Source organism: Syngnathus leptorhynchus, chromosome 6 (genome assembly GCF_054491065.1).
Source record: "Syngnathus leptorhynchus isolate UIUO chromosome 6, UIUO_Slep, whole genome shotgun sequence".
In the NCBI taxonomy this organism is placed as follows: domain Eukaryota; kingdom Metazoa; phylum Chordata; class Actinopteri; order Syngnathiformes; family Syngnathidae; genus Syngnathus; species Syngnathus leptorhynchus.
This window is the reverse complement of record NC_141200.1, coordinates 6,927,789-6,951,929: the sequence shown is the minus strand read 5'-3', so window position 1 is coordinate 6,951,929 and position 24,141 is coordinate 6,927,789. Positions and strand designations below refer to the sequence as shown.

Genomic DNA, 24,141 nt, shown 5'->3' with positions numbered 1-24,141 from the left:
TCAAATTATTCCCTAATAAACTTTCTTTGTTGTAACTTTGTCATAAAATTCTGGAGTCATATTACAAGAACACTACCATCCATCTTTTGGATGAAACAAAAAGTTGAACTGTTCCAATTTGTTAAAATTTAGATAAAACAAACTGTTCTGTTTTGCATACTATTAGTGGGTATAATTGATTAAACTTGAGTTTCCAGAAGTTTTTGTTCTATCAAGATAATTTCACGGATGCAAGGGCTGTTTTTTCACCTTTATTTAACACTCTAAAAACAGTCCATCTTTGTTGGTGAAGATATGTGAAGCAATTATGTATTGTTTTTATATATAATCCTTATTGTGAGGAAGCTACGTATGGTCCATCTAAGATTTCTCCACAAATCAGTACCAATTCAGCCCCTACATAGTCTGTCATTTATACAAACAGACCATTTGGACCATCTTACGCAATGATATAATTAGTAGAAAACAAGAAAGTGAATGCTGAAAATGAGAAGACAAAACGAGAGGCTGTCAATGGCCCTCAGGCAGTAGATTGGACACCACTACTCTGGTACTTTCCTCCTGCCCTTGTGTCAGTGGAGCTGTCAGGAGTTTCAAGTTGCACAAGCTAAAAATAGACCTAGCAAAATCAACTGCCTAGCTAAACCAACTGGATCTTAACCTTTTCCAGAACAAAACGACAATTTTGGACAACATCACTCATTGAAAGGGCAAGAGCAGTTTTGTAAAAGGTTTTTTTCATTATCTTGCATCTGAAATGAACCTTCTATGCAATTGTTTTAGAAAGATGTTAGCGTGGCTAACATATAGTCTTATGAGAGTTTGCAGCATTTTTCCCAGAGTTGGTGCATGGACACCAGGTGTCACCCGCGCCAACGCGTCACACCGAGAAAACTCAGATGAGTGGAAAAGTAGCATGGCACTTCGCACGTATGACCTCGGAGGCCAAGGCGGCAGTGTGGTCACAGTCCAAACCAGCACTCACACATTCCGCGTAAGTAGCACATTCCAAAACAATCAGTCTCCATTTTCAGTCCCAAACATTTATCTATACAAGCAGGTAGACCTGGGAAGGCTTTCTGAGTGCAGCGAATACTTCCGTGCTTTGTCTCAATCCGGGATGAGGGAAGCAGCCGAGAACCTGGTCCACCTAGAACACGTGTCGTCAGCCGTCTTTCGCCACTTGCTGGAGTTTTACTTCCACGACTCATTTGAGACCCCACGAGAGGAGGAGTTGGGCTCTCATATACAGGTACTGTACACAGATATCAACAAACTGCTACTTTCTGCCATACAATTGACATGACATTGACTTGAATCTATTGTGGCCGACCTAACTAACGTTGTGTGTGATGTTTGTGGAGGTATCCAGCTACCTCCTGGCTGAGGCCTTTCTCTCGCGGTGTCTGTCTGTGCTGACCGAGGAGCTGAGGCCGGAGAAGTGTCTGTCCTATCTGAGTCTGGCTCGGGAGATCTGCTGCGTGGAGCTGAGGAGCACCGTGTTTTCCCACCTAAGCAGGAATTTGTTGGAGCTGCCTGATGTCATCAGGTATAGCGACAACTAGTTATTAATTGAGAAAGTGTCTTTTGAGGGAAGTAACTCATGATCCTCTTTTGTAAACCCTCCTCGTGATGTCTCAGGTGTCTGAGCGACGAGGAAAAGGAGGAGCTTATCCTACTGAGGACACAAGGGAAGCCTTGTCTCTGCAGTCTTCGGAAGGAGAACCTGATGTCTTGGAAGGACCCGGAGACAGAGCGCGCCCGTTACGTTTTTGCCAAGCAAAATGGAGCGTGGCAACCCATCGCTGAGTTCCCTTTCCGGGCAGACAAGTGGTGCTTCACGGTTGTGGTGCTATATAACTACTTGTACATCATAGGAGGCTACAGGACCCTTGTGAGGAGAAGATGGGACTTCAAAATTGCTACGTTTAGGTATAACCCTTTGACTTTGGAATGGTCTACTGCTGCTCCACTTATTAAGGTAAAAAGACCAATACCCGAATATATAGCGACATAAAAAAAAAGTGCAAACCAAAGAACTTAGACAGTTTGGTTGGCTGTGTTTTGTTGGTCCACAGCACAGGAGGCATTTCAGCGCAGTGGCCTGCCAGGGCCGTATCTACGCACTGGGCGGCTGGTACTTGGACTCCCTGGTCACCCCGGACTCCAGCACGGCCCTGTACACAGCCGTGGAGTGCTACGATCCATGGGAGGACTCATGGAGGTCTGTAAGGAAATAAGTGATGTCACAGGCTCGGCACAGTGTCAGTAAAAGCCCTTGCCCTTTTTGGATGAAGGCGGAAGAATATTGGATGCTACAATATGCTATGCTAGCCTTATACTATATGATAGATTGATGCAACATACATGTATTCATATACCTGTGTTTATGTTATGTTTATGCCATGCCGACACTAGAGTAGGTTAGGCTACCTAGTTGATATAGTTTCAATATGTCTGTGTGCCTCAGGTTTGTCTCGTCACTCCCTCTGACGGATTTCCAATTCACCGTATCTTTATCTCATGACGTGCCTCTGGCGACCAGTCTTGGACACTGCCTTTATGTCCTGGGAAGCATACAGAGGACTGGAGAAAAACTGCTGCTCCAGTACAACACCAGGCAAGGTATGGTTTAACAATCGCGAATGGAAAGCTGGTCCACAATTCATTGGAATGAAGTCTCCTGGATAATGGAGTCAAAAAAATGTCATCTGGTGTCTTGGAATCTGGCAGATTTGTGGTGTGAGCTACTTCCCACTCTCACTAGAGCAGATGCAGACCTTCCAGCTCTTTACTTTCTCATGGGCGCCTCTGACAAGTTAGTGGTGATTGGGGGAAACAACTTGCACAATGTGGTCATGTGGTTTTGCACACGCTCGCAGAAATGGGGACAGGTAATGACTAACCAGTTAACCACAGTTTGTGAAAAACTCTGCTGAGCCTTAACTATTCATTGACAAAGAATCACAATTCTTTGAATCTAGAGTCCGCTGAACAAAATAAAAACAATTGGGCAAGAACAGCTTTGCACATCATATTTTCTCACTCAGCTCTATGTTGTTTTTAAAACTAAATAAAAAACACTACAATCCATTCTGTTGGTGTTTTTTTTACTGAGCTAGGAACCAACTGAAGATATCCTCTGTAAGCATGCTTTGCTTCATTTGCGCAGGCGCACAGTATACGGAAAACGGCGTTGGCCGGACAGGGGGCGCTGTTGGGCTCGCAGATCGTGATGCCGAGTGTGGAGCATAACAGCGTGGTGACAATGGACTTGCAAACGCTCGCTATGAAGGTCCTGACTGCTCTGCCCATCTCTATCTGCTATGAAGCCGTTTTTTACCTTCACTTTTGATGATACACTCCTCTCCATGCGTATTATGTATAGAAACAAGTATTTCTTCAACATTGTTTTTAAAATCCATATACTATATTAAGGTTGCCTGAATATCTGTAACGGGATTGTGTCAAAAACAGCAAGTTATATGACATATAATCATATATGTAATGTGTACTAAACTCAATGGCATTGCGTAATAATTTATGACCATTTATTATTGAAAACAAAACAATATAAATTGTTTTATAAAAATGCTGCTTGTGGTGGAAAGTCACTATGTCAAGTGGTCCTTTGAGCATCATAAAGGTTGTAACTTGTCCGACAAAATGTGATGTCATCCTAAATTTGTTTGCTGTGTGTGTTTTTATTTTTAATTGTCATCACAGTGACTTCCTGCCAAGTCACAAGCAAAACAAACAAACCAGGGGTGAGCGCAGCCTTATTGATATTATTATTCATTATATATTGTTTATAAAACAATTCTATGCAATGTTATTTAGCAATAAATGCTAATAAAAAAAAACCCATTCTTTTCACATAAGGCCTCTTCAATGTCTTGATAAGTGGTCCAGGAAAGCTGTTTTTTCTCCCATAGCCTATCGATTCATTTTGTAATAAGGCCCTTTTCTCAAAATGTGGTTTTCACTTTTTTCTTCCTGTATTTCTACTCATTTACTTGTATATTTATAATGGCCTTTCTCCCTTTCATATTTGGTTAAATCGATGAATGATATTTAGGATTGTGTGAAGCAAGCTACAGCTTTGGTGTACACGCACGCATGGGAGGTGATCGTCTCTGACTTGGTGTCCTGTTACATGCCACAGAGGGGGGAGCGAGATCGAGCTCTGTTGGACTTAAGTGGGAGAGTGCAGTTGGGAGTTGCCACCTGAGTGAAGAAGCCCTTGGAGGGCACAAAGCTGAGTCGCAGAGGGGACAGAGTGCTTCATTGCAAAAACTCACCACTGCCTTTCTACTTCCTCACTGTCAATCCAAGGTAAATTGAAACTGCTTTTCTTATGTCATTTTATATATTTATACCACATTTGTCTACTATCATAACCAGCAAGTGGAAGATTAACTGGCTATAGCTCAATACATCATAACCGTGCGTGTGTTTCCGCGGCCTGCCGCCTGAAGCGTTCTGCCATATCTGTCCGTTGAACTTTCACCCACTTGTGGGACTGCAGTCGCGTGACGTGGAAAAAGTCTTCACGCTGTCATCTGAGCCTGTCATGCTCTCCTGTCGACGTCAATATTATTGTTGGGCCACGTGTGTGCTCTCAGAACGGGAAATATGTGTTGCTATGCCGAGAGGACATCGGGGTCATTCAGTCATTCGTGTGTGTATATATAAATAGTATACATATATATAGTATACATATAGTATATATATAGATCTATAGATATTGATATGTGTATGTATTTATATTTTTCCCCCTAAAATAGCTCTTATTTAGCTGCTTGAGAGGGGCTGAATATTAAAATCTCTCTGAATATGCACTGCAATACTGATGAATTAATTGTATGACTGACAGTGATTAGGAGCGATGGCTGAAGCCCATCAGGCGGTGGGCTTCCAGTTCACCGTGCGTCCGGATGGCGTGGACCTCAAACTGAGCCAGGAAGTTATCACCAACATCTGCCAGGCTGGTCTGACGGCATGGAAGAAGAAAGCCATACGGTTCAAGGTGCTTCTTTTTAACATACACATACCAGAGGTGGGAAAAGTGAAGCCACATGGAGCTTCCCCTTTAAAGAAATAAGATTAAGCACAGTAATGTAGTATTTCTACTTGGCATATGTATACGTGTGGAAATGAAGATATGTCTTTGTTGTTCAGAATGGCATCTTGGCTGGCCTGTATCCGGCCAGTCCGTCCAGTTGGCTGATTGTGGTTATCGTCATGATTAGTAGCTTATACACGGGCCTGGACTTCTCGCTGGGAATTATAAACTCCATCCAGGAAAACATGCCGCTCAGGTTAGAAACCATTTCCGTACTTCCAATGGACACTTGAATAGATTCACCTTACACAATAAATAGTATGGGTGTACCTAATAATGTGGCCATTGAGCACCCAATTTATGTGTTTGAATGACTGTGTTTATGTGAGGAAAGTGTAACTGGTGCAGTTTTGTGACTTTTGTGAGTAGAGGATATCTATCAGTGCAGACGGGCGCGGTGCTGAGCGCCGTGGTGTTCGCCAGTGCCGTGTGGCTCTTCCTCATCTACCTGCTCAGATACACCCTCAAAGCTCTCCTCTCCTACCACGGCTGGATCTTTGAATCCCACGGAAAGATGAGCACATCCACTCAAGTGTGGCTGGTATGTGAAATGTATCTTCATTGCTCTGACTTTGAAAATACAGATACGGAATTGTTCGTTTGTTTCCAGAACCTGGTGAAGATGTTTTCAGGACGCAGACCACTTCTTTACAGCTTTCAGGCGTCCTTACCCCGATTACCCGTACCCAAGGTGGAAGACACGATCCGCAGGGTAGGTACTCGAAGGGAAATTGTGCAATTTATCAAAACCACTTGTCATTTTACAAGAGCAAAGTTGCCATCCTTTGACTGTGCTGATTTTTGTTTGCTATGTGATTTCAATGTACTGATTGGGTGGATGGGGATTGCTACTTTCTTTAAATTGTTTTTAGAGGTTTTTTCCTGTCCAGTTATGACAAGAAAGTTGCTTTGTGTGCAGTACCTGGAGTCGGTGCGTCCTCTTTTGGATGATGAGCAATATGAGGAAATGAAGATTTTGGCCAATGACTTTAAAGAGTCAGAGGCTGCCCAGCTGCAAAGATACTTGATCCTCAAGTCTTGGTGGGCCTCCAATTATGTGAGTATGCTACAGTAAGGAGTCACAAAAGATGCCGTTAATAGTTCTACAACTTTTGCATGTCACTCTGCCTGTAGGTAAGTGACTGGTGGGAGGAGTACATCTACCTGAGAGGCAGAAGCCCAATTATGGTCAACAGTAACTTCTACGTCATGGTAAGATCATTGTTTTGCCAACAGTACTAAAGATGAGCTTATTTGTTTAACTCAATTTGATTATTGTGCTAACTCTAAAAACTCTTGTGCTATTTTTTTGGTTTTAATTTTATTTCAATATATTGTAGTATGTTGTGTTTGTTTTGTTTTGTTTTACACAATGTCATATTGTATATTTTCTTTCTGATTATCTTATTTGGATAACTGTAAAAAGTTAATTATATTCCATTATTAAATTTTCTTTTAATATATTTTATCATATTCCAATTTGTGTTAAGTTGTATTATTTTGTTTTGTATTTAACTTTTCAAAAAAGCTTTGCATGTATAAATTAGTCAAACAACTAATGAAATTAAAAAAACAGATATATTTTGGTTAATTTGTATTTATTTTGTTGATTTATGTTTCAAAGGGTTACCTACTACTCACATTTCATTCATTTAATTTCCTCATCAAGTCATCGCTTAGTTTTTCTTTGTTACTTATGGTATTGTGTCACCATTATTGAAATGTTTGTTTTTTGAGACTGCTTGTGATTTAGGGCTATACAAATAAACTTGACTTGACTTGACTATTGTTTTGCAAAGGACCTTCTGCATGTGACGCCAACTCACCGGCAGGCAGCGCGTGCGGGCAACGTGGTGCACGCCATGCTGCAGTACAGACGCAAACTGGAGCGTGGGGAACATGCGCCGGTAATGGTCCAACATGCTCCATACACAATGACATACCATTTGACTGGAACCACTGTAACTCTTTTTTTCTCTCTTTTGTCACTCAGCTGAGGGCTCTGGGAACGGTTCCCATGTGCTCCGCTCAGATGGAGAGGATGTTCAACACAACTCGCATACCGGGCATCGAAACAGGTACGTACAGTGAATTGCACTTTTGTTGTTTGTTGTTTGCTCAAATACCTATCTGAAAGCCATGCCTAAAATAAAAGTAGTGCTTTGGAGCTATCTTATTGCAGCACTCTACTATAAGTTTCTAATTGACATGGGAGATGTTATATGTGAATTTTTTGGGTCAATTTGGCAGAATTTACTCAGCCACAGTAAAAACATTTATGGAACAATCATAAGAAGTGAAAACCATACCTTTTAATGAAATCCACCAAATATGCATTTATTTAAATATGTATTTATGTCCTTACAAATTGTGGTTTAGTGTTAATACATATTCATACAAAGTTCTTGTGAAATTTCTCAGTCAGCCTATCAATAACTTCAAATACAAGCTGTTATCTTGCAATTTGAAGATTTTGTGCAGCACCTGAGTGACAGGAAGCACGTGGTGGTGTACCACAAGGGTCGCTTCTTCCAAGTGTGGCTGTACATGGGGGGACGTCACCTCTTACCCAGCGAGCTGGAGACTCAATTTAGCAGGATCCTTAATGATACATCCGAGCCCCAGCCTGGTGAGCTCAAACTAGCCGCGTTGACTGCTGGAAACAGGTGAACATTTCCAAACGTTCATATTTGTATCAACAGTTGCGACGTGATAGTGGTTATAATACGAGGTGGATTGAAGGCTCGACGTGTCTTTAACCTCGCTAGGGTTTCGTGGGCTCAGGCTCGGATGAAATACTTCAGCCAAGGAGTGAACAAAGCGTCCTTGGACGCGGTGGAGTCGGCAGCCTTCTTTCTGGCATTGGATGACGAGTCTCAGGGTTACGACGCTGCCAGCAACTCTCTGGACCGCTATGCCAAATCTCTGCTGCACGGAAAGTGTTACGACAGGTAAAAGCCTGACCACTGGAGTTTTTTTTGTTTTTTGTTTTTTAAAAAGAACAATTCCACAGTCCTAATCCCCCACAAAATTGAACACAAAGTATAACAAAATAAATATTAAAATGAAAACATGAAATTCATTTCGATACCATTTGGAAATTCTGAGCAACCCTTAAATTATGCGGGTAAGCCTAATAAAATGATCATCAAACATCATCCTTCTTTTCTTTTAGGTGGTTTGACAAATCTTTCACCCTCATAGCTTACCCCAATGGCAAAATGGGAATAAATGCAGAACATTCGTGGGCCGACGCGCCTATCGTGGGACACATGTGGGAGGTAATTCACCCTCCCCTGAGCACAGATCATTTTAATGTTGTCTGTTTATTTGTACAAGACACGTGTGTGTGTGTGTGTGTGTGTGTGTGTGTGTGTGTGTGTGTGTGTGTGTGTGTGTGTGTGTGTGTGTGTGTGTGTGTGTGTGTAGTACGTCATTGCCACGGACTGCTTCCAGCTGGGCTACACAAAGGAGGGCCACTGCAAAGGAGACGTAAACCAAGGCCTCCCTTATCCCACACGACTCCAGTGGATCATTCCAAAGGAGGTACGTTACCAGTGTCACTGTGCTCTCTATTACAGCTATCTTCGGCTACAAATCTGAAAAGTACGCTAACTTGATGCTAATATGTAATGTTACATCCCTTAGTCCAGCTAAAGACCTGGGCAGAGTGGGGCCAGGTCCTTCTGGATTTTGTCATAGAAAAAACATCTAATGTGCCTGTCCTTTGTTTGTGTAGTGTCAAAATGTGATCGAGACGTCCTACCTGTCTGCTAAAAAGATAGCGGATGATGTGGATTTCTTCGCCTACGTCTTTGGTGCATTTGGCAAAGGCCTGATTAAAAAGTGCCGGACCAGCCCGGACGCTTTCATTCAGCTGGCCTTGCAGCTAGCACAGTTCAGGGTATGCGGCATCTCATTAATAATAAGAACATTAGTGAGTGAAGACAGAAAAGCATTGATACAAAAAACTTGATAATATGTGACTAATTTCTGCTCTTTTCACATATCTCCATCCATTTATCAACATATTCACCTTAGGAGATGTTTTTTTTGCATTCTTCAAATAATACCTTTCAGAATTAAGTCAGCAGCATTTTGGTTTGGCTTCAGATTTTCAGCATAAGTATTTCTGGATTGTCTTTTTGATCTTATCTTCTTCTTCTTATCTTATCTTATGATTGTGTCCACCAGGACCAGGGAGAGTTCCGCTTGACATACGAGTCTTCCATGACGCGCATGTTCAGAGACGGCCGCACGGAGACGGTGCGTTCGTGCACCTCTGAGGCTGTCGCTTTCGTCAGAGCAATGGAGGACCGACAGATAACCGTAAGGAGGACAAATCAAGAGCGAGAAAGTCCATGTTAAAGTCGTGTTATCACAAGCAGTGCATGACGATATGACATTTATTTGTGTCATAAACATTTTAAATGAAACTATTTCCAAATCAAAGTCATCATAAAAAAAAAAATCCAATATGGTTACAAAGTGTGTATGTATTTGTGTGTCTTTGTCTCCTTATCCCTGTGACAGAACACGCAGAGGCTGGCGCTGTTTCGGAAAGCGGCCGACAAGCATCAGAACATGTACCGTCTGGCCATGACCGGTTCCGGCATTGACCGACACCTTTTCTGTCTCTACATTGTGTCCAAGTATCTGGGCTTGGATTCACCGTTCCTAAACCAGGTGAGAATGCGGCACATTCCCGCGGCGCGCTAACGTCGTTACGTGCTCCACGTGATGGTTTGCTTGCAGGTTCTATCGGAACCGTGGAAGTTGTCCACCAGTCAGACTCCCCAGCAGCAGCTCAACTTGGTGGATATCAATAAGTTCCCGGAATATGTCGGGGCTGGAGGCGGATTCGGCCCTGTGAGTGAAATCCTTGGTTATGGTTTATCCCGGGGATCAATAAAACATTGTGACCTCTCCACAAATAGATGACAAATTTTCCCATAGAAGAAATAAGTAACACACGGGATGAGAGGAAATCAATCGTAACAAAATACAAAAGTCTTACCGTTTTTGTTATGACTCTGATTCCTTCCCCACGAAATTTTATAGAAGTTAAAATACTCAAGGAAACATTTCATTTTAAGCATATAGTTTAATGTAGTTTCATTGAAGTACTTCAAGTGATCATTTTCTGCAGCATTATATATATAATTTTATATACTTAATAAAAAATGAAATCATGCAATATAACTTGTGATCGTATCCATTTTAAATTTGGGATGAATTAAATTAATTTAAAAAATATTGCCTGATAATTTTACAGGTGGCCGATGACGGTTACGGCGTGTCTTACATCATTGTTGGAGAAAACCTCATCACATTCCACATCTCCTCCAAGTTCTCAAGCCCTGACACGGTGAACATTTATCTGACCTCATGCACACTTTAACTAACAGGCTTTCTTACCAATGTTTCATTCTAGGTAGCAAGACTCGTCTTACTCTGTACTCAAGTGAAAGTATAAATATTTGTGTAAGAAAAGACTGGTAAAAAAAATTAGATGTACTGACCGATGCCTAAATACAGTAACATAACTACAGACTAATCTTTCCCACATTCCTAGCCACCTGCATGCACGGTATTACTAAAACTTGTCCTTGCACTGCCCAAAGTAGTGCCATTATTTTTTCTTAGATTTGCCTGTCCTGTTGCCACACCAGTCCTCCCATTTGTGTTAATTTCTCATCTGTGGCTCCTCATGTGATCCATGCAGGACTCCCACAGGTTCGGTCAACACATCAGCAAAGCCATGATGGACATCCAAACGCTTTTCCATCCCATAAACAAGACGATGACAGACAAGTCTAGGATGCAGCTCAACAACGGCAAGAAGCACATGTAGCAGACCTGTGTATGTGTGCATACTGTATTTAAGTGTGTGTGTGTGTCTATGCAACCGTTGATGCAGTTGCGATGATGTCACACACACACACCCACACACACACCCAATCATCATCATGGATGCTCCTGTAAGTTATTGCTCTGTATATAGCGTCTTTGTGAATTGAAACCTTGTAAATAAAGCATCCACACTGATTTTATATTTACTTTCCTGTTTTGAATACACTTTTTTTTTTTTCAAGTGGAGGTAGATCAAAATATTAGAAACCCTCAGAATGACAAAGATTTCCATATGGAAATGGAATCAAAACTATATTTAAATAAATTACAAAAATTACACAATTGTTTAAATTCAAATTTTATTAAAATAAGTTTTAAAACAAAGTTTTTCAAATGCAAATGTGCTAAAAAGGTTAACAGAACTCAACTTGGCCAGTGATTCTTTTTTTACCGTTAGAGGGAGCATTCATGTACATATCACACTGGGAATCTCTACACGATTCAATACTTGTTGATACTGACGTGATGTGACACCATGTCAATTTCAACAAGACTTCACTGATGTCATCATGATGCGTGGAGGGACACAACAAATCATAGTATTTTGAGTGTTTATTCTGGTGGGGGTCAATACAAAAAGTCAACTGAATTAAAAAAAACACATTCTAACAGTTCCTTTCAAGGCATCAATACAGCAAAGAACTTCATAACTGTACATGAGTGGACAAACAAAACCAACCAAACGACAAGACACGGACCTTCTTGTTGGATGAGAGAAAGTTCTGAGAAACCAGGATCCGTGACTAATCATCCATCAGCAGTGAGGATCTGTTGTCTTCTCTCACCTTCAGAATACAGAAAAAAAGCCACACAAAAGGCAAACGAATGACCAATTATTACATTTGGAGTCCATGGGGATTGTAATGCCACTCTGAGCCACTGGATGAAGCCGTTTGTCACATACACACCAGCCAGTAGTCAAACGAGTGGACACTCTTAACATGTTTCTGTTGTTGCTTGTGTTTGAAAACAAAATCATCGTCAAATGCAGCAGGAGGAAGATCAGGAGGAAGATCATGATGATGATGATGAGGGCCCTTTGGGGGGGGGGGGTTAGGACGTAGCACCGGGCGTTGGGTTGACGCTCTGTGCGGCAGCCTGCGGCGCCACCTCGATGATCCGCGGCTTGTCGATGATGCGCGCTGTGCGGTTGCCCTTCTCTACGATGCCTATGATCCACGCCTGGTGGCCCTCACCATACTTGGGTGACTTGATCTCAGCGCAGAAACGTGCCGCTTGCTCACGCGGCAGACAGATGAGCAGCCCCCCTGCAATTCCATGAAATTAAATAACTTGAGATTTTACATTTTTTATAAATAGTATTACAACACATATTGCCCTAAATCCAGTTTTCTGAGTCAAGAAATTACATTTTATGATCATTGTATTTTGCTGGAATCGATGCTTTTACCTAAGGTTAATCAAATTGACCCATAAAGTGAAAAGAAATCAAATGTTTTTTTCTAACTTTTAAGAACATTGTTTACAAAAATACAGAAAAAGTTTCATTTGAATCTCAAATTTTTTTTTTTTTTTTTAATTCAACATGACAATAGGCTTAAACTGATACTGTGAAATAATTGCAATTGCAATAAGTAATAAGGTGTGAAATAATTGCAAAAAGTAATAAGGCCGGCATAATACCTGACGTCTCTGGGCAGGTGCCGTGCATGAGACCGAACATGTTGCCACACGCCTTGGACACGGCGGCCATCTTGGCGAGCACGGGAAGGTTGTGGATAACAAAGGACACTTCGCTCCGCTGTTGCTTGGCCAGCGTCTGGGCGTGGCCCAGAATGCCGAAGCCCGTGATGTCGGTGGCGGCGTGTGCGTTGAACGTGTGCATGAGGCTGGCAGCTAGATAGATGGAAGTATGGATTGTAGGATCACGGACAACGCGATGATAGCCTAGACGAAACTCCATTTCTTACCTGTCCTATTGAGACGAGCCATGTTCATCATTGCTTCGTGGTAGGCCAGCTCGACGTCTTCCTGCGTAACTACCAACTTGATCTTATTCCACTTCTCGGGCTGTAAGAGAGAACGACGCAGGCCACGGGTGTTCAGTACCTTCATTTGAGAAACACCCGCTTGTAAATTTGTTCTAACGTACGATATCGAGCCACTGGTGCACGGCCACGGCCACTTGCGTCCCCAGCGGCTTTGTGAGGACCAGCACGTCTCCTGGCACTGCATTGTCTGGCCTGCAGGTCATCACACAACATGTTCATCACCACACCTCATCGAAGCAAATTGGATGTGAAATAACTCACATAATAAATTCATTGGGCTGGCACACAGTGGTAGCGACGCCCCCCAAGACCACCCAGGGATTGAGCACTGTCTGTCCACCCGTCACGGACGTGCCCGCCTCCTCCGCTGCATCTTTGAAGCCTTGCATGATGAGCGGCATGACTTTGTCCCTCTCCTGTAATAAAGAGGACATACAGATAAGCAACAAAGTCATCAGTGTGCCAGGACGCGGGCTCTCACCTTCTCTGACATTTTGTTGCTGACGCCCAGCAGCATCAACATGTTGTCGCATTCCGTCACCCCCATGGCGTACAAGTCGCTGAGAACATTTGCACATGCCACGCGACCCTTTGGGGGGGGAAAAAAAAGGACACATGTAAAAATGAAGTTTTACACTCATGAGTAATATTTTTCAGATATGCATTTTTGTCGCACAATACTTCTGGGTAACTGATTTAAAGCCCATATAGAGAAAAGTAAACTTAAGCAGAAACATTTGAGTTTCTTCCTCTATTATGTCCTCTGGTCATAATTTGAAATGTGGCCTTACCCTCCAATGAGCTTTAGAGATTGAATTGAAACATTTGGCAGATTCATACCATCATATAGGGATCGTCCACTATAGGGTAGATGTAATCTGTCGTCTGAACAAGTGAAAGGCCTCCATGTCGTAGTGGGATGACGCAGGTGTCCATGCCGATGCCTGAAAAATAGATTTTTATTCATGGTACACTTTGACTTATTATTAACCATCAGTTGTTTTTACTTGTGCTACTGAGTGTTATCGTTACCTAATCGAGGCATGACTGCACCCAGGAACTGTTCATCTTCCTGGTAGTGGTTCTCTTGTAGGTTCTCTAAAAGCTTCTGTAAAACCTCTTGGGGTACCTGTGACAAACCGACATTTTTATAAGCCGCCGTTCTTAGATAGTATGGACTTGCACATGCCATGATTTCAAATGTTGAATGTTCTAACCTTGCAACCCGTTCCCTTGAGCTCTGCGAAGCGTGTGAGCCGGAAGTTCTTGTCCAGCTCGTAGCTCTCGGGATTAAAGGACTCTCTCACCGACATGTCTGAAGATAGTTAGGGCCACCTCACACATCACACAAATTAAACTTCAGGACCAGGAAGCTGACATTTTAAAAACACCGATCATTTTTAATCCAATCATTTTCTCAATGGCAGTAGTGATTTGGAGCCACAAGTGCCAACGTAAACACTACCAAATAAATAAAGTATATTGATGTTTTTCACTCAATTAGGGAAATTAAATAAGAGTACGAAATCATCCCAACTGCGAGACAAATAAATATTGAAGCTCAAGGCAGATATCAGCGTTGATAAAGATACCTGGTATCGGTACATCCCTAATTTGTTTGATTCAACTCCCTTATCCCAAACATATACTTTATTGACATCGCAGTACCTCAAGATGTGTACTTTGTTACTTCCAACCACTGGGTCAGCCAGTGAGAAGAGGCGTTACATGTGGAGTCAACGCACGCCATGAGGGGACAACTTCAAGCACAACACCATCAGCACATTACCAGATGACAAAAAGAAAACCAAACCAGCGCTATTGAACACACTCGCCAGGTGAGGTTTAGGAGGCCACCAATGACCTGAGGTGGGGAACGTTCAAGAAGCAAAACGCTTCCAAGTTTCAACCGTAAATCACCAATGAGGTTAGTTCGAGTGATCGTTCACCTTTTTTTTTTTTTTAATTAAAATCAGAATGTATGGTTTACACTAGAGACGTGTTAAGCATTCCAAGCATTTTGACGTGTTTGAGCGTACAATTCGATTTGCGCGCTAGCTCCAGTTAGCTGCCGACCCGTGCATGAAGTGATGTGCGCATTGTGTGCGCAAAGTGTTGCTATACTGTATTCAACTAGGAGATGCAAACATACACACAATGCAATGATAGAATAAGTTGTTGTTTGAAATACGCAGCGTATATGGCGGGGCAAAGGACCACGCTTGCAGCGTACGAATTAAAAAGTTTAAAAGTTGCCATTAGAGCGCCGAACGAAAATGTCGGCTGTGGAAAAAATTAACCCTTTGCTATCCAACGCCATGCGACGTGCCCCACGTCAATGTGCTCCCCGTACGATCGGCGCCCGGTGTGCAACACCGGTAACGTAGTCGCGCGCTGCAGGAGTTTACAACGGTCGCTTTTGCAATTTGAGTACCAAAGCTGAGTTATATTCGCTTCACATTTCCCCTTTAATTGAAGCGTCCAGTTGATCCTTACCAGCTTCAAGTCAGCGCCAGATCCCGACACAAGAGCGGGGACGGCTGCAGCTCGCAGCGGGCCTTCAATGAGGCGCCCTCAGCCACTGCCTGACAGTAAATGGCAAATATTTGTTCTTTTTAGAGTTTCCTCGTGGAAAATTTGTTTGTGATTATCAGCATGAGAGTCATGTATCCTAATTAAAAAATATACTAACCGTAATTAATTGTGTAGGAGGAAATATTTGTTATAAAATAAAATTAGGAAATGATCGCGATCGCCATGGGTCCTTTGTCAACACTGTGGCTGCTTCAACATCCCCTTTAACAAGTCACCGAGTCTGGCAATTGAATCTCTACCATGGAGTGTACCTTTAATTTGATGTTTTCCCTCCAAATTAACCCTCAGCCATTCACCTCCAGATGGAAGACTTTAGATCAGAATTAGTCAAAACACAAATTCAAATAAATATGCTAATTTCCCCACGTTCTTATTTTGTTAAATAAGCAAATTACAAAAAAATAAAACACAAATGCCTTGGTTCAGCTTTATTGACAATTCAAGGTGCACCGTGAAATGAAGTACATTTAATTGTAGACAAAGTCAATGTCACCAGTTGCAATATACTGACATGAATAAGACAAATCGATTCGAGTCACCTCTAAATCAAAAAATTTGATAGTCAAAGTGAACACCAGATTTTCTGTTTTTGAAGATGAATGCATCACTATAAACGACCACTTGTACAAGTCATTCAAAAAAGACACAAACACTGAACTGCAGTATTTCTCTGTAATGTATTATATTATAAACAATATTAATTTGAACACATATTAATGTTTCAAGCATCCTTCATTTCCAAAAGACACCACTTCATGAACTGCACAACAGTTTATGCTACTTAATTTGTTTGAAACAATTTTCCATGGATTTTGATTTTAAAAATACAGGCTGCATGGTTAATAGGACACATATTTATACGCCTACTTGATTATGTATTTTTAATCTAAAGAATCGCCTCCGAGTTCAATGATTTTATTTTGAAATATGCTCGTCAGTAGCCGAACATTCTCTTAAACTGAAATTTCATCGTTTTACTTCCTGCCGTGAAATTGCTGCTAATGTAGGCACTTGATGATCGTTTTTGAGTAGCATGCGTTTGTTTTAGGAAGAAAATAAACATCGATTACTATTATATACCCGGGATGGATATTCTCAAAGCAGAGATCGCGAGGAAGAGGAAACTCCTCGAGGAAAAACAACTCGTTGACGTGAGTGTGTTGGCTAGTTTAGCCCCTTTGCTAATGCTAACTTGTTGTTTTGACGAACGTTCTAGAAGCACTTCTCTTTTAAATGTTATTATATCTATGCCTCTCGAGCTACAGAGCCTTAACCCTCAGGCTAGCTTTATTTACAAAGCTGAAGTTATTATTATTATTATTATCAGCAAATGTTGTCCGAAGCGTTAAAGTTGTGCAAACTGGATGAAAATAGCAAAAAACTTGGTGCCCATCCTGTACCGTAAATTTAACCTTTGAGTGTACAATTTTCAATTGTGTAAGTATATATATGTGTAATATGTACTTGTATTTGCACTATACGATATGTATATGTTTTGTGTGTCTGTGTGTGTGGGGATGATCTGATTCGGCCTGATTGTTTCTGTGTGCAAAGTACGTGTGGCTTCTATTCAGCAAAGTACTGCTGCTTTAGACTAGATTGTGTTTGTGAATCTCGTATTACTCAGTCGTGTGTTCATGTGTACCATTTACTATGTTGCCCCCGCAGCAGAAGTAAATCATAATACCCCCTTTGTTTGTTCCTAGGACTCCAAAAGGTTCTTCAAAAGAGGAGATCTTGCTCGCAAGGAGGAGGAGGACTATTTCCAAAGATGCGGCCATAAGGTGGATTCTTGTTCATATTCAAACACACAAACAGATCTTAAATCTCTTCAATATTTTGTCACCGTTCAGGCGCATGCACACGCACTCACCTACTCTTTCTCGCACACAACCGTACACCTGCAAGGTGGTTCAGGTGTGCATTTAGTGTCTGTATTTGTCCTCACTGTGCTGTTTCTCCTTAACTTGCCCACCTGCATTTGTAGGTACAGAGAGAGACTCCTGACAGCCAGGTATGGGTAACTGATAGGATAGGATGCATGGTTGAAAGAGTTTTGAGTTTACTTTTTCTTTTTGTAATGCACATTGTCCTACTGCTTCTAGTTCCTTGATACCTTTTGATACCTGCAATGACTTTGATTCAGTTCTCCATGGTGATATGTAATTTCATCTGCTCCTTGTACTGGACTTGTTTCATTGAATTATTAAAAGTTAACAAGGAACAGAAGCCACACTGACAAATCAGAACACATCTTTAATGTGCTTGTCCGCATGGAGATTGATTTGAAATTGGACGTGTTTGTTCTAAAATTACTTTTTTTTTTTTTTTTTTTTTACTTTGATTACTGTTCTATTATTTACAACATTTTTATTTGTTGTTCTCCGCGTTTGATTTGTTTTTAATAGTGGGAGAGAAATTATGATCATGTTTACTCTTGTGATTACAGATTTTTTTTTTAACAATAAAACCATTTTCATTTGTTTTTTTTGGGGGGGGTCAAACCACCATTTTTCATGGAAAATGTATGTTGGCGGTTGATTGTTTATTTTTTTTTGTATGATGTTGTTTAGGAAGTGTGTGCTTATATTTGACCCCGTGAGTGTCTCCGATGAAAAATTGTGGGCCCCGCCATCATTTAAATTGCTCATTTTTGCTCTACCAGATTATTTTGGTTAAACCTATTAAAAACATCCTCAAATTATCAGTTCTGCATGAGTCAATGAAAGCATGTTGGAGTTCACCACTTTATTTTTGAAGAAGTAACCGCTTGCAGTCAATTTGAGAATACATCACAGTTTTCTTTTCTTTGGAGTTTCAGGAATATATGCATGGAAATCTGTGCTGTCATCCTCATTGAATCCTGACATCCAAAAGTTCTTGCCGCCTCAAATTTCACTCATTGAATCTGCATTTCATCTGAGATTCAAATACTTAACTCTGTGTATTCATTTTTCTGTTGAAGATTGATAAAAAAGAAGAGAATGAAACATCCACCTCTGCTAATCCCGTGTTGGAGTTGGAACTAACGGAAGAGAAGCTGCCCATGACGCTGTCAAGGCAGGAGGTGAGTTCAACTGGGTCCATTTCACTTTAATTCATCACAGAGAAGAAAGAGCACGTTTCCTTAGTAGTGGTCCTCAGTGTGTGGACTTTTATAAGCTACTTTGAAAGATGTCGTATTGAGCCTGGAAGATGTGCTCAGCATGTCTTCATAATCAAATGAAGTAGATGTTGAGCCTAAAATCGTTAGAAGGTTCCCAGCAAGACACTCATGATTACACAAATGTGTCTTTTGCATCAATGTGACTAGGTCATCCGACGGCTGAGGGAACGAGGTGAGCCAATCCGACTGTTCGGAGAGTCCGACTACGATGCCTTCCAGAGACTCCGTAAGATTGAGATTCTGACTCCAGAAGTGAACAAGGTATAGCTCCACGCACCGTTAGGTGGAATACAAAACCAATAACGCAGTGATACTTTAAGTTGCCAGTGAGCCAACTTGGGACTTTTTCAGTTACGAGCGATCACTTGGTTTATTTGTTGCAAGCCAAAATTTAGGCTATGAGTGAGCTTCACATATGCGGCCACTCAAGTCAAATTAAAACCACGGTAAACTGTCTGACCAGTACTCCACATTGCACTTGACAGTCAGAGCTCAGCTGCAACACAAGAGCACAAGCTGTGTTTATCATGTTGTTCATGTTATTACCATCAACTGCCTCTGCGGCGTAGGGTTATAGAAATGACCTGAAGACGGCCATGGACAAGATTGACCAGCAGTACCTAAACGAAATTGTTGGTGGGACAGAGCCGGGAGAACAGGACACGCAGCACGACCTCAAAGTGCATGAAGAGAACACCACTATTGAAGAACTGGAGGTACTCACACATCCTGGAAGATTTGACATGAAATAGGGGGTTGCCTAAAAACTGACTAACCTTCAAAGCAAGGCTGTTTCTTAGTTCAAGAGTCTCATTTGTGTGTGCCCGCTACTTATACTAAGAGCTCCACACAGGATGTCGTCCAATGCATATTTATCACCCATACAGGCTCTCGGTAAAACTCTGGGAAGAGGGGATGACGACGGGGACCAGGAGGTCATCGACAAGTTCTTGCGCGTAAGACAACTGGAGCCAATCGTTGCCACGAGGCTCTCTGCCAGTTGACTTGATTCTCATTTCTGTTCCCATTCCAGTTCCTTCTTGGCGTGTGGGCCAAAGATCTGAACAGTCGCGAGGACTATGTGAAGCGCAGCGTTCAGGGGAAGCTGGCCAGTGCCACCCACTCGCAGACAGAGTCGTACCTCAAACCTCTCTTTAGGAAGCTCAGGAAGAAGGTAGCGTGTTGTGGCTGTTTGCTTGGTGTATGCTGACAGTCATGTGTCTACATCTACTGTTGACTTGTGTCATTTATATTTCATGCATATACTTACAATTGAGTTCATGCACATAAATATCCATCACTTCCTACGAAAATAAAATTCCATTATTTTGCAGCCCCACATACAATACTCAGCTTTCACAGCCGACTTAATTTTTCTCTGTGTCACGTCAGGGTTTACCAGCTGACATCAAGGAGTCCATCACCGACATCATCAAATTCATGCTGGAGAGAGAGTACGTCAAGGCAAACGACGCCTATCTCCAGATGGCCATCGGAAACGCCCCCTGGCCCATTGGTGTGACCATGGTGGGCATCCACGCCCGTACGGGCAGAGAGAAGATCTTCTCCAAGCACGTGGCTCACGTCCTCAACGATGAAACGCAGAGGAAGTATATTCAGGTGTGCAAACGGTCCCGCGACAAAATGCTTATTTTGGTTATCCATGTTGGGTTTACAAAACGGCCAAACTGAATCAACAGTCAATAACATCCATTGAGACATCCACCCATACATTGATGGTGGGTGAACTGGAGAGGCAGGGTACCACCCGAAATGGCTGAGAGTCAATCACAGGGCACAAACATTTACTCGTATACTCACTTGAAGACAATTTTGAGTCTTTATTGAACCTTGCACACGTGCACACATTTCCATTTCATTCACTACTTGCCAAATGACACAATTTTCTTTCTCCTGCGCAGGGACTCAAGAGGCTGATGACCATCTGCCAAAAACACTTCACGACGGTTCCATCCAAGTGTGTGGAGTACAACGCGCTTTAATGTCACGCCGCGACTGAACATTCAAGCAGATGGATTGTGTCAAGATGGAAAGTTGTTGCAAAATTCACTTTTTGACGGAGATGACACCAATCCCCCTCAGACTCGTCGTGACGCTCATTGGTTTGCTCCCCATCTCATTTTTCTCAGCAGATAATAGCCTGTTGGTCTTTTGAGCACATGCGTAATCATGTACACTCTCAGAATTTTGTTCTTTCAGGAAACATTTGCAATTTAGCATTTAGTATGAGCCACTGTCCTGTCGAAAACGGAAGATCCTTGAGTGTAAGTTTTATTACACCCACCCACCACTGCCAAATCAGGCGCGTGTATCTTTTGTTGTGCTTGCTTTTTTCAGTGTACTCTGGAGAATTTAGTAGGAAATCATACCAAAACAGCTGCACTATTTTCCAACCGCATGCTGTAAAAGAAGCAGCTTTCTATTTATACATGGCGTGTTCTAGGCAACCCCAAATAATCTAAAATCCCTCTAAATTAGTCTGTAATCAGGTATATCTGCTATCGGGGGGGGGGGGGGGGGGGGGAGGTAGGCGTTCCTCCTAAAAATAAAATGTTTCCAAATATTAAAAGAGCACTCTCGAAAGCTCCATTTTCTTATATATAAATAAATTCCTACTAAATTCTCAGTTATCTGAAATCACTGTCACCCCTATTATGTTATTTTCAAAACATTAAAGAAAAGGTTTCAGAAACTCTAGTTTGTCATATTTTCTACTCATATAGGGGGTTTTCTTTCATGTCGACCCTAATTCGGGGAGCTTTTTAAAAAAAACATTCTCACATCAGGCTCTTACCTTTTTTGTTAGATTGTTAGGAAAATTTAAATAATGTATTGCATTGTACCTTTTTCAAGTATTTTTTTTAACCTATTAAATTTACAAGGAGTTCAGTTGTTGCTTTTTTTCCAGGGAAATTCCAATTTATGTAATTTATTTTCCATGGCCTTCAGCTCTATTTTTTTTTCAAGGATAACCAAGTTATGCCATTCTTTATTCTACGATTCAGTTTTTTCTTTTGCACAGTCTTACTAAAGTGTTTTGAAATTAGGCTCTTATCTGATTTCTCTGTGATATCATCATTAGATGAATATTTTATTTAATGTTAGACTTGGTGCTAACATTTTTTCCCAGATAAAAGATCTCCTTTGCAAATGTTTGAAAATATTATTTTAAAACTCTATTTCAAAAGAGTGTCACCATATCCCTTGTATAGATGTATTATTCCAGAATGCAGATGGCCGCGCTCCAGAATGTTGATGAGATAGTAGAGTCCGACGTCACTCACTCTCCAACCTTATTACACTGTATGTGTGTAACCATGGTGATTTGGTGTTCCTGATGTTCCCAGTCGTCTGGTCTGCTGTGCGTGCGCGTCACTACGGCTCCGGCTTCGCCTACTCCGCACGTCATTACTTGGCCAGGCTGAGCCAGGTTAGGTTGACAAGCAAATTGCCGGTGTCGGATTCTCCTGCGCTGACGTACGGTGACAATTTATTCCAACAGCGGGAATGCTGAAATGTTTGCATACTGTGAGGGGATCATTGTGTTTGTTCAGCCATGTTGGCATTTATCCGCCCTTGAGTTAAGTAAGCGAAATATGTTGGCTCCAGTCCAGTAGTGACACGTCACAAGAACCCTGAACTGGAACGGCCATGGCACACACACACACACAATTGACTGTGCTGTGTGTTATCATTTCACGCGGCTGACTGCACACCAGAGACATTCATTGTGCTCCTAAGCAGTCCAAATGTTGTACAGGGGCACCGTTACTAAATGTTGGTGAAATCAGTTGAAACCATTTTCCCAATTTTGTTTTTAATACAAACCTTTATTGATCCAGCGCACATAATTAACATTAAAAATTAAAGTTAACATTTGTTCTCGACATTAATATACCGATACGGAAAATACAAGCTTAAAACGTGATTGTATACTAATATTTTGTCTTTCCTTATTTTTCCAATGTGGTCTTTTTTGACAGTTGGCAAACCATCTTAAGGATTTATCGACACCACCAAGTGATATTGCCCTTTCATTGCGAGGAAGCCAATGTGAATTGATGGTATGTCGACAGAAAATTACAGTAACAGATAACTGAAAATATCACTTAAATACAGTAACAAAGTACTTGGTACCTAACATTTGGTTTGTCGTGTTTTTCCATTCGAGTTTCTTGGTCTCTTTTCCTTAATGGCATAACAACTGCGTCCTACTTTGCATATAGAATTGAATGCTTTAATGTCATCCACCATGGCAACAGTGAGGCCTTAAGGATTTGTCTCTCTGATGAGGATGCAGGCAAGCTGATTGAAAAGCTGTTCTCTGAGCTCCTTTTGTTCAAAGCGTAGGATTGAATCAAGAAAAGAGGGACAAAGGCTCCCATTTATGGATTGGTAGAACCAGAACCGCCGTCACCTGCTGCTGTGGAATTGCATCTGCTTTTGCAGAAATCAAAGCAACAGCACACTTGTCAATTCTGGGGTTTGAAATCAAAACATTTGTGTACAATTCATCCTATATTGTGGATTTTTCTTTCCAAACATATGTGCATTTCACGCATGAAACTGCTGATTTAAAAATTTGATCGACCCAGAAAAGTGGGTCAATGTGATGGAGATACAATTCTCTGGACTTTTTCAAACTCTCTTCATGAACACCAACCCCTCTATCCCTTGAAAATAGATATACATACGTTTGTACTGTTCATCACTCTCACTGTTTTGAGATTCTCCTGTGACCTTTTTGAAGATCATGATAAGAACTTGTGCAAACGTGGTGATAACATGCAACAGTTCTCAGGACTATTTCAAGTTCTCCCACAAACAAAGTCACTAATGTCCTGTAAGAAAACACATATACATGACTTGGACATTTTTCCTGATGTAAGTTTTCCCCCCATGTTCCAATGTGGTAACTTTTCCAAATGTGGTGGGAACATTGCCCTTTCTTGGGATGGTTTCAAACTCCTTTCGGAATGTTACCACCGCTGTCCCACAAAAAACACACATGTATGGAAAGTCAAGATTCTTGATTTAATCCACTGATAACTAATAGACATGAGTCACATTTGCCCTGCAACCAACTTGCGTGTACAAAAGAATGGGATTTTTTGATTATCCTATTATAGATCATTCAGTTTCAGGTGAAAGAATGACATTTGGGGTATTTGTTATTTAATATTGCTGTCAAATGTCCAAACGGGGCATATTTGATCAAACCAATACGGCTAAGGGTTAACTTTTGGTATTTGGCCCTATACTCTCAGAGAGAGCGAGGGAGGGAGTGAGCAAGACCTAAGGGGAGGGAG

General features: G+C 41.5%; 4 protein-coding genes across 5 annotated transcripts; 3 read left to right on the top strand and 1 right to left on the bottom strand.

The window, feature by feature from the left end:
• Positions 1-661: 661 nt before the first annotated feature.
• On the top strand, positions 662-3,355 carry LOC147055679 (kelch repeat and BTB domain-containing protein 11). Its single transcript, XM_085913635.1, has 8 exons — positions 662-994; positions 1,061-1,252; positions 1,365-1,549; positions 1,642-1,981; positions 2,079-2,224; positions 2,471-2,625; positions 2,734-2,894; positions 3,173-3,355. The coding sequence occupies exons 1-8, from the start codon at positions 758-760 to the stop codon at positions 3,353-3,355; spliced, it is 1,599 nt and encodes a 532-aa protein (XP_085769761.1). The 5' UTR covers positions 662-757.
• A 14-nt stretch (positions 3,356-3,369) lies between these two features.
• On the top strand, positions 3,370-11,178 carry cpt1b (carnitine palmitoyltransferase 1B (muscle)). Of its 2 annotated transcripts, XM_085913633.1 has the most exons (20): positions 3,372-3,767; positions 4,166-4,335; positions 4,877-5,029; positions 5,182-5,321; positions 5,495-5,666; positions 5,736-5,837; positions 6,045-6,182; positions 6,260-6,337; positions 6,925-7,032; positions 7,119-7,203; positions 7,596-7,791; positions 7,894-8,076; positions 8,301-8,406; positions 8,555-8,671; positions 8,865-9,029; positions 9,320-9,454; positions 9,659-9,811; positions 9,881-9,994; positions 10,401-10,493; positions 10,851-11,178. In XM_085913633.1, the coding sequence occupies exons 3-20, from the start codon at positions 4,889-4,891 to the stop codon at positions 10,977-10,979; spliced, it is 2,355 nt and encodes a 784-aa protein (XP_085769759.1). In that variant the 5' UTR covers positions 3,372-3,767; positions 4,166-4,335; positions 4,877-4,888; the 3' UTR covers positions 10,980-11,178. The 2 variants fall into 2 exon arrangements, with proteins under 2 accessions (XP_085769758.1, XP_085769759.1); XM_085913632.1 differs by having other exon boundaries at positions 3,370-3,767; positions 5,495-5,837.
• A 192-nt stretch (positions 11,179-11,370) lies between these two features.
• sephs1 (selenophosphate synthetase 1) lies at positions 11,371-15,476 on the bottom strand. The gene is made up of 10 exons (XM_085913634.1): positions 14,719-15,476; positions 14,268-14,385; positions 14,083-14,179; positions 13,891-13,994; positions 13,532-13,639; positions 13,312-13,466; positions 13,152-13,242; positions 12,970-13,069; positions 12,683-12,895; positions 11,371-12,306 (listed from the first exon to the last, which is right to left on the bottom strand). Exons 2-10 carry the CDS (start codon positions 14,361-14,363, stop codon positions 12,092-12,094), a joined length of 1,179 nt encoding a protein of 392 aa, XP_085769760.1. The 5' UTR covers positions 14,364-14,385; positions 14,719-15,476; the 3' UTR covers positions 11,371-12,091.
• Positions 15,477-16,594: 1,118 nt separating this feature from the next.
• Positions 16,595-21,354, top strand: prpf18 (PRP18 pre-mRNA processing factor 18 homolog (yeast)). The gene is made up of 9 exons (XM_085915195.1): positions 16,595-16,796; positions 17,352-17,429; positions 18,611-18,712; positions 18,959-19,072; positions 19,381-19,527; positions 19,699-19,767; positions 19,845-19,985; positions 20,204-20,431; positions 20,734-21,354. The coding sequence occupies exons 1-9, from the start codon at positions 16,731-16,733 to the stop codon at positions 20,812-20,814; spliced, it is 1,026 nt and encodes a 341-aa protein (XP_085771321.1). The 5' UTR covers positions 16,595-16,730; the 3' UTR covers positions 20,815-21,354.
• The last annotated feature ends 2,787 nt before the right edge of the window (positions 21,355-24,141 follow it).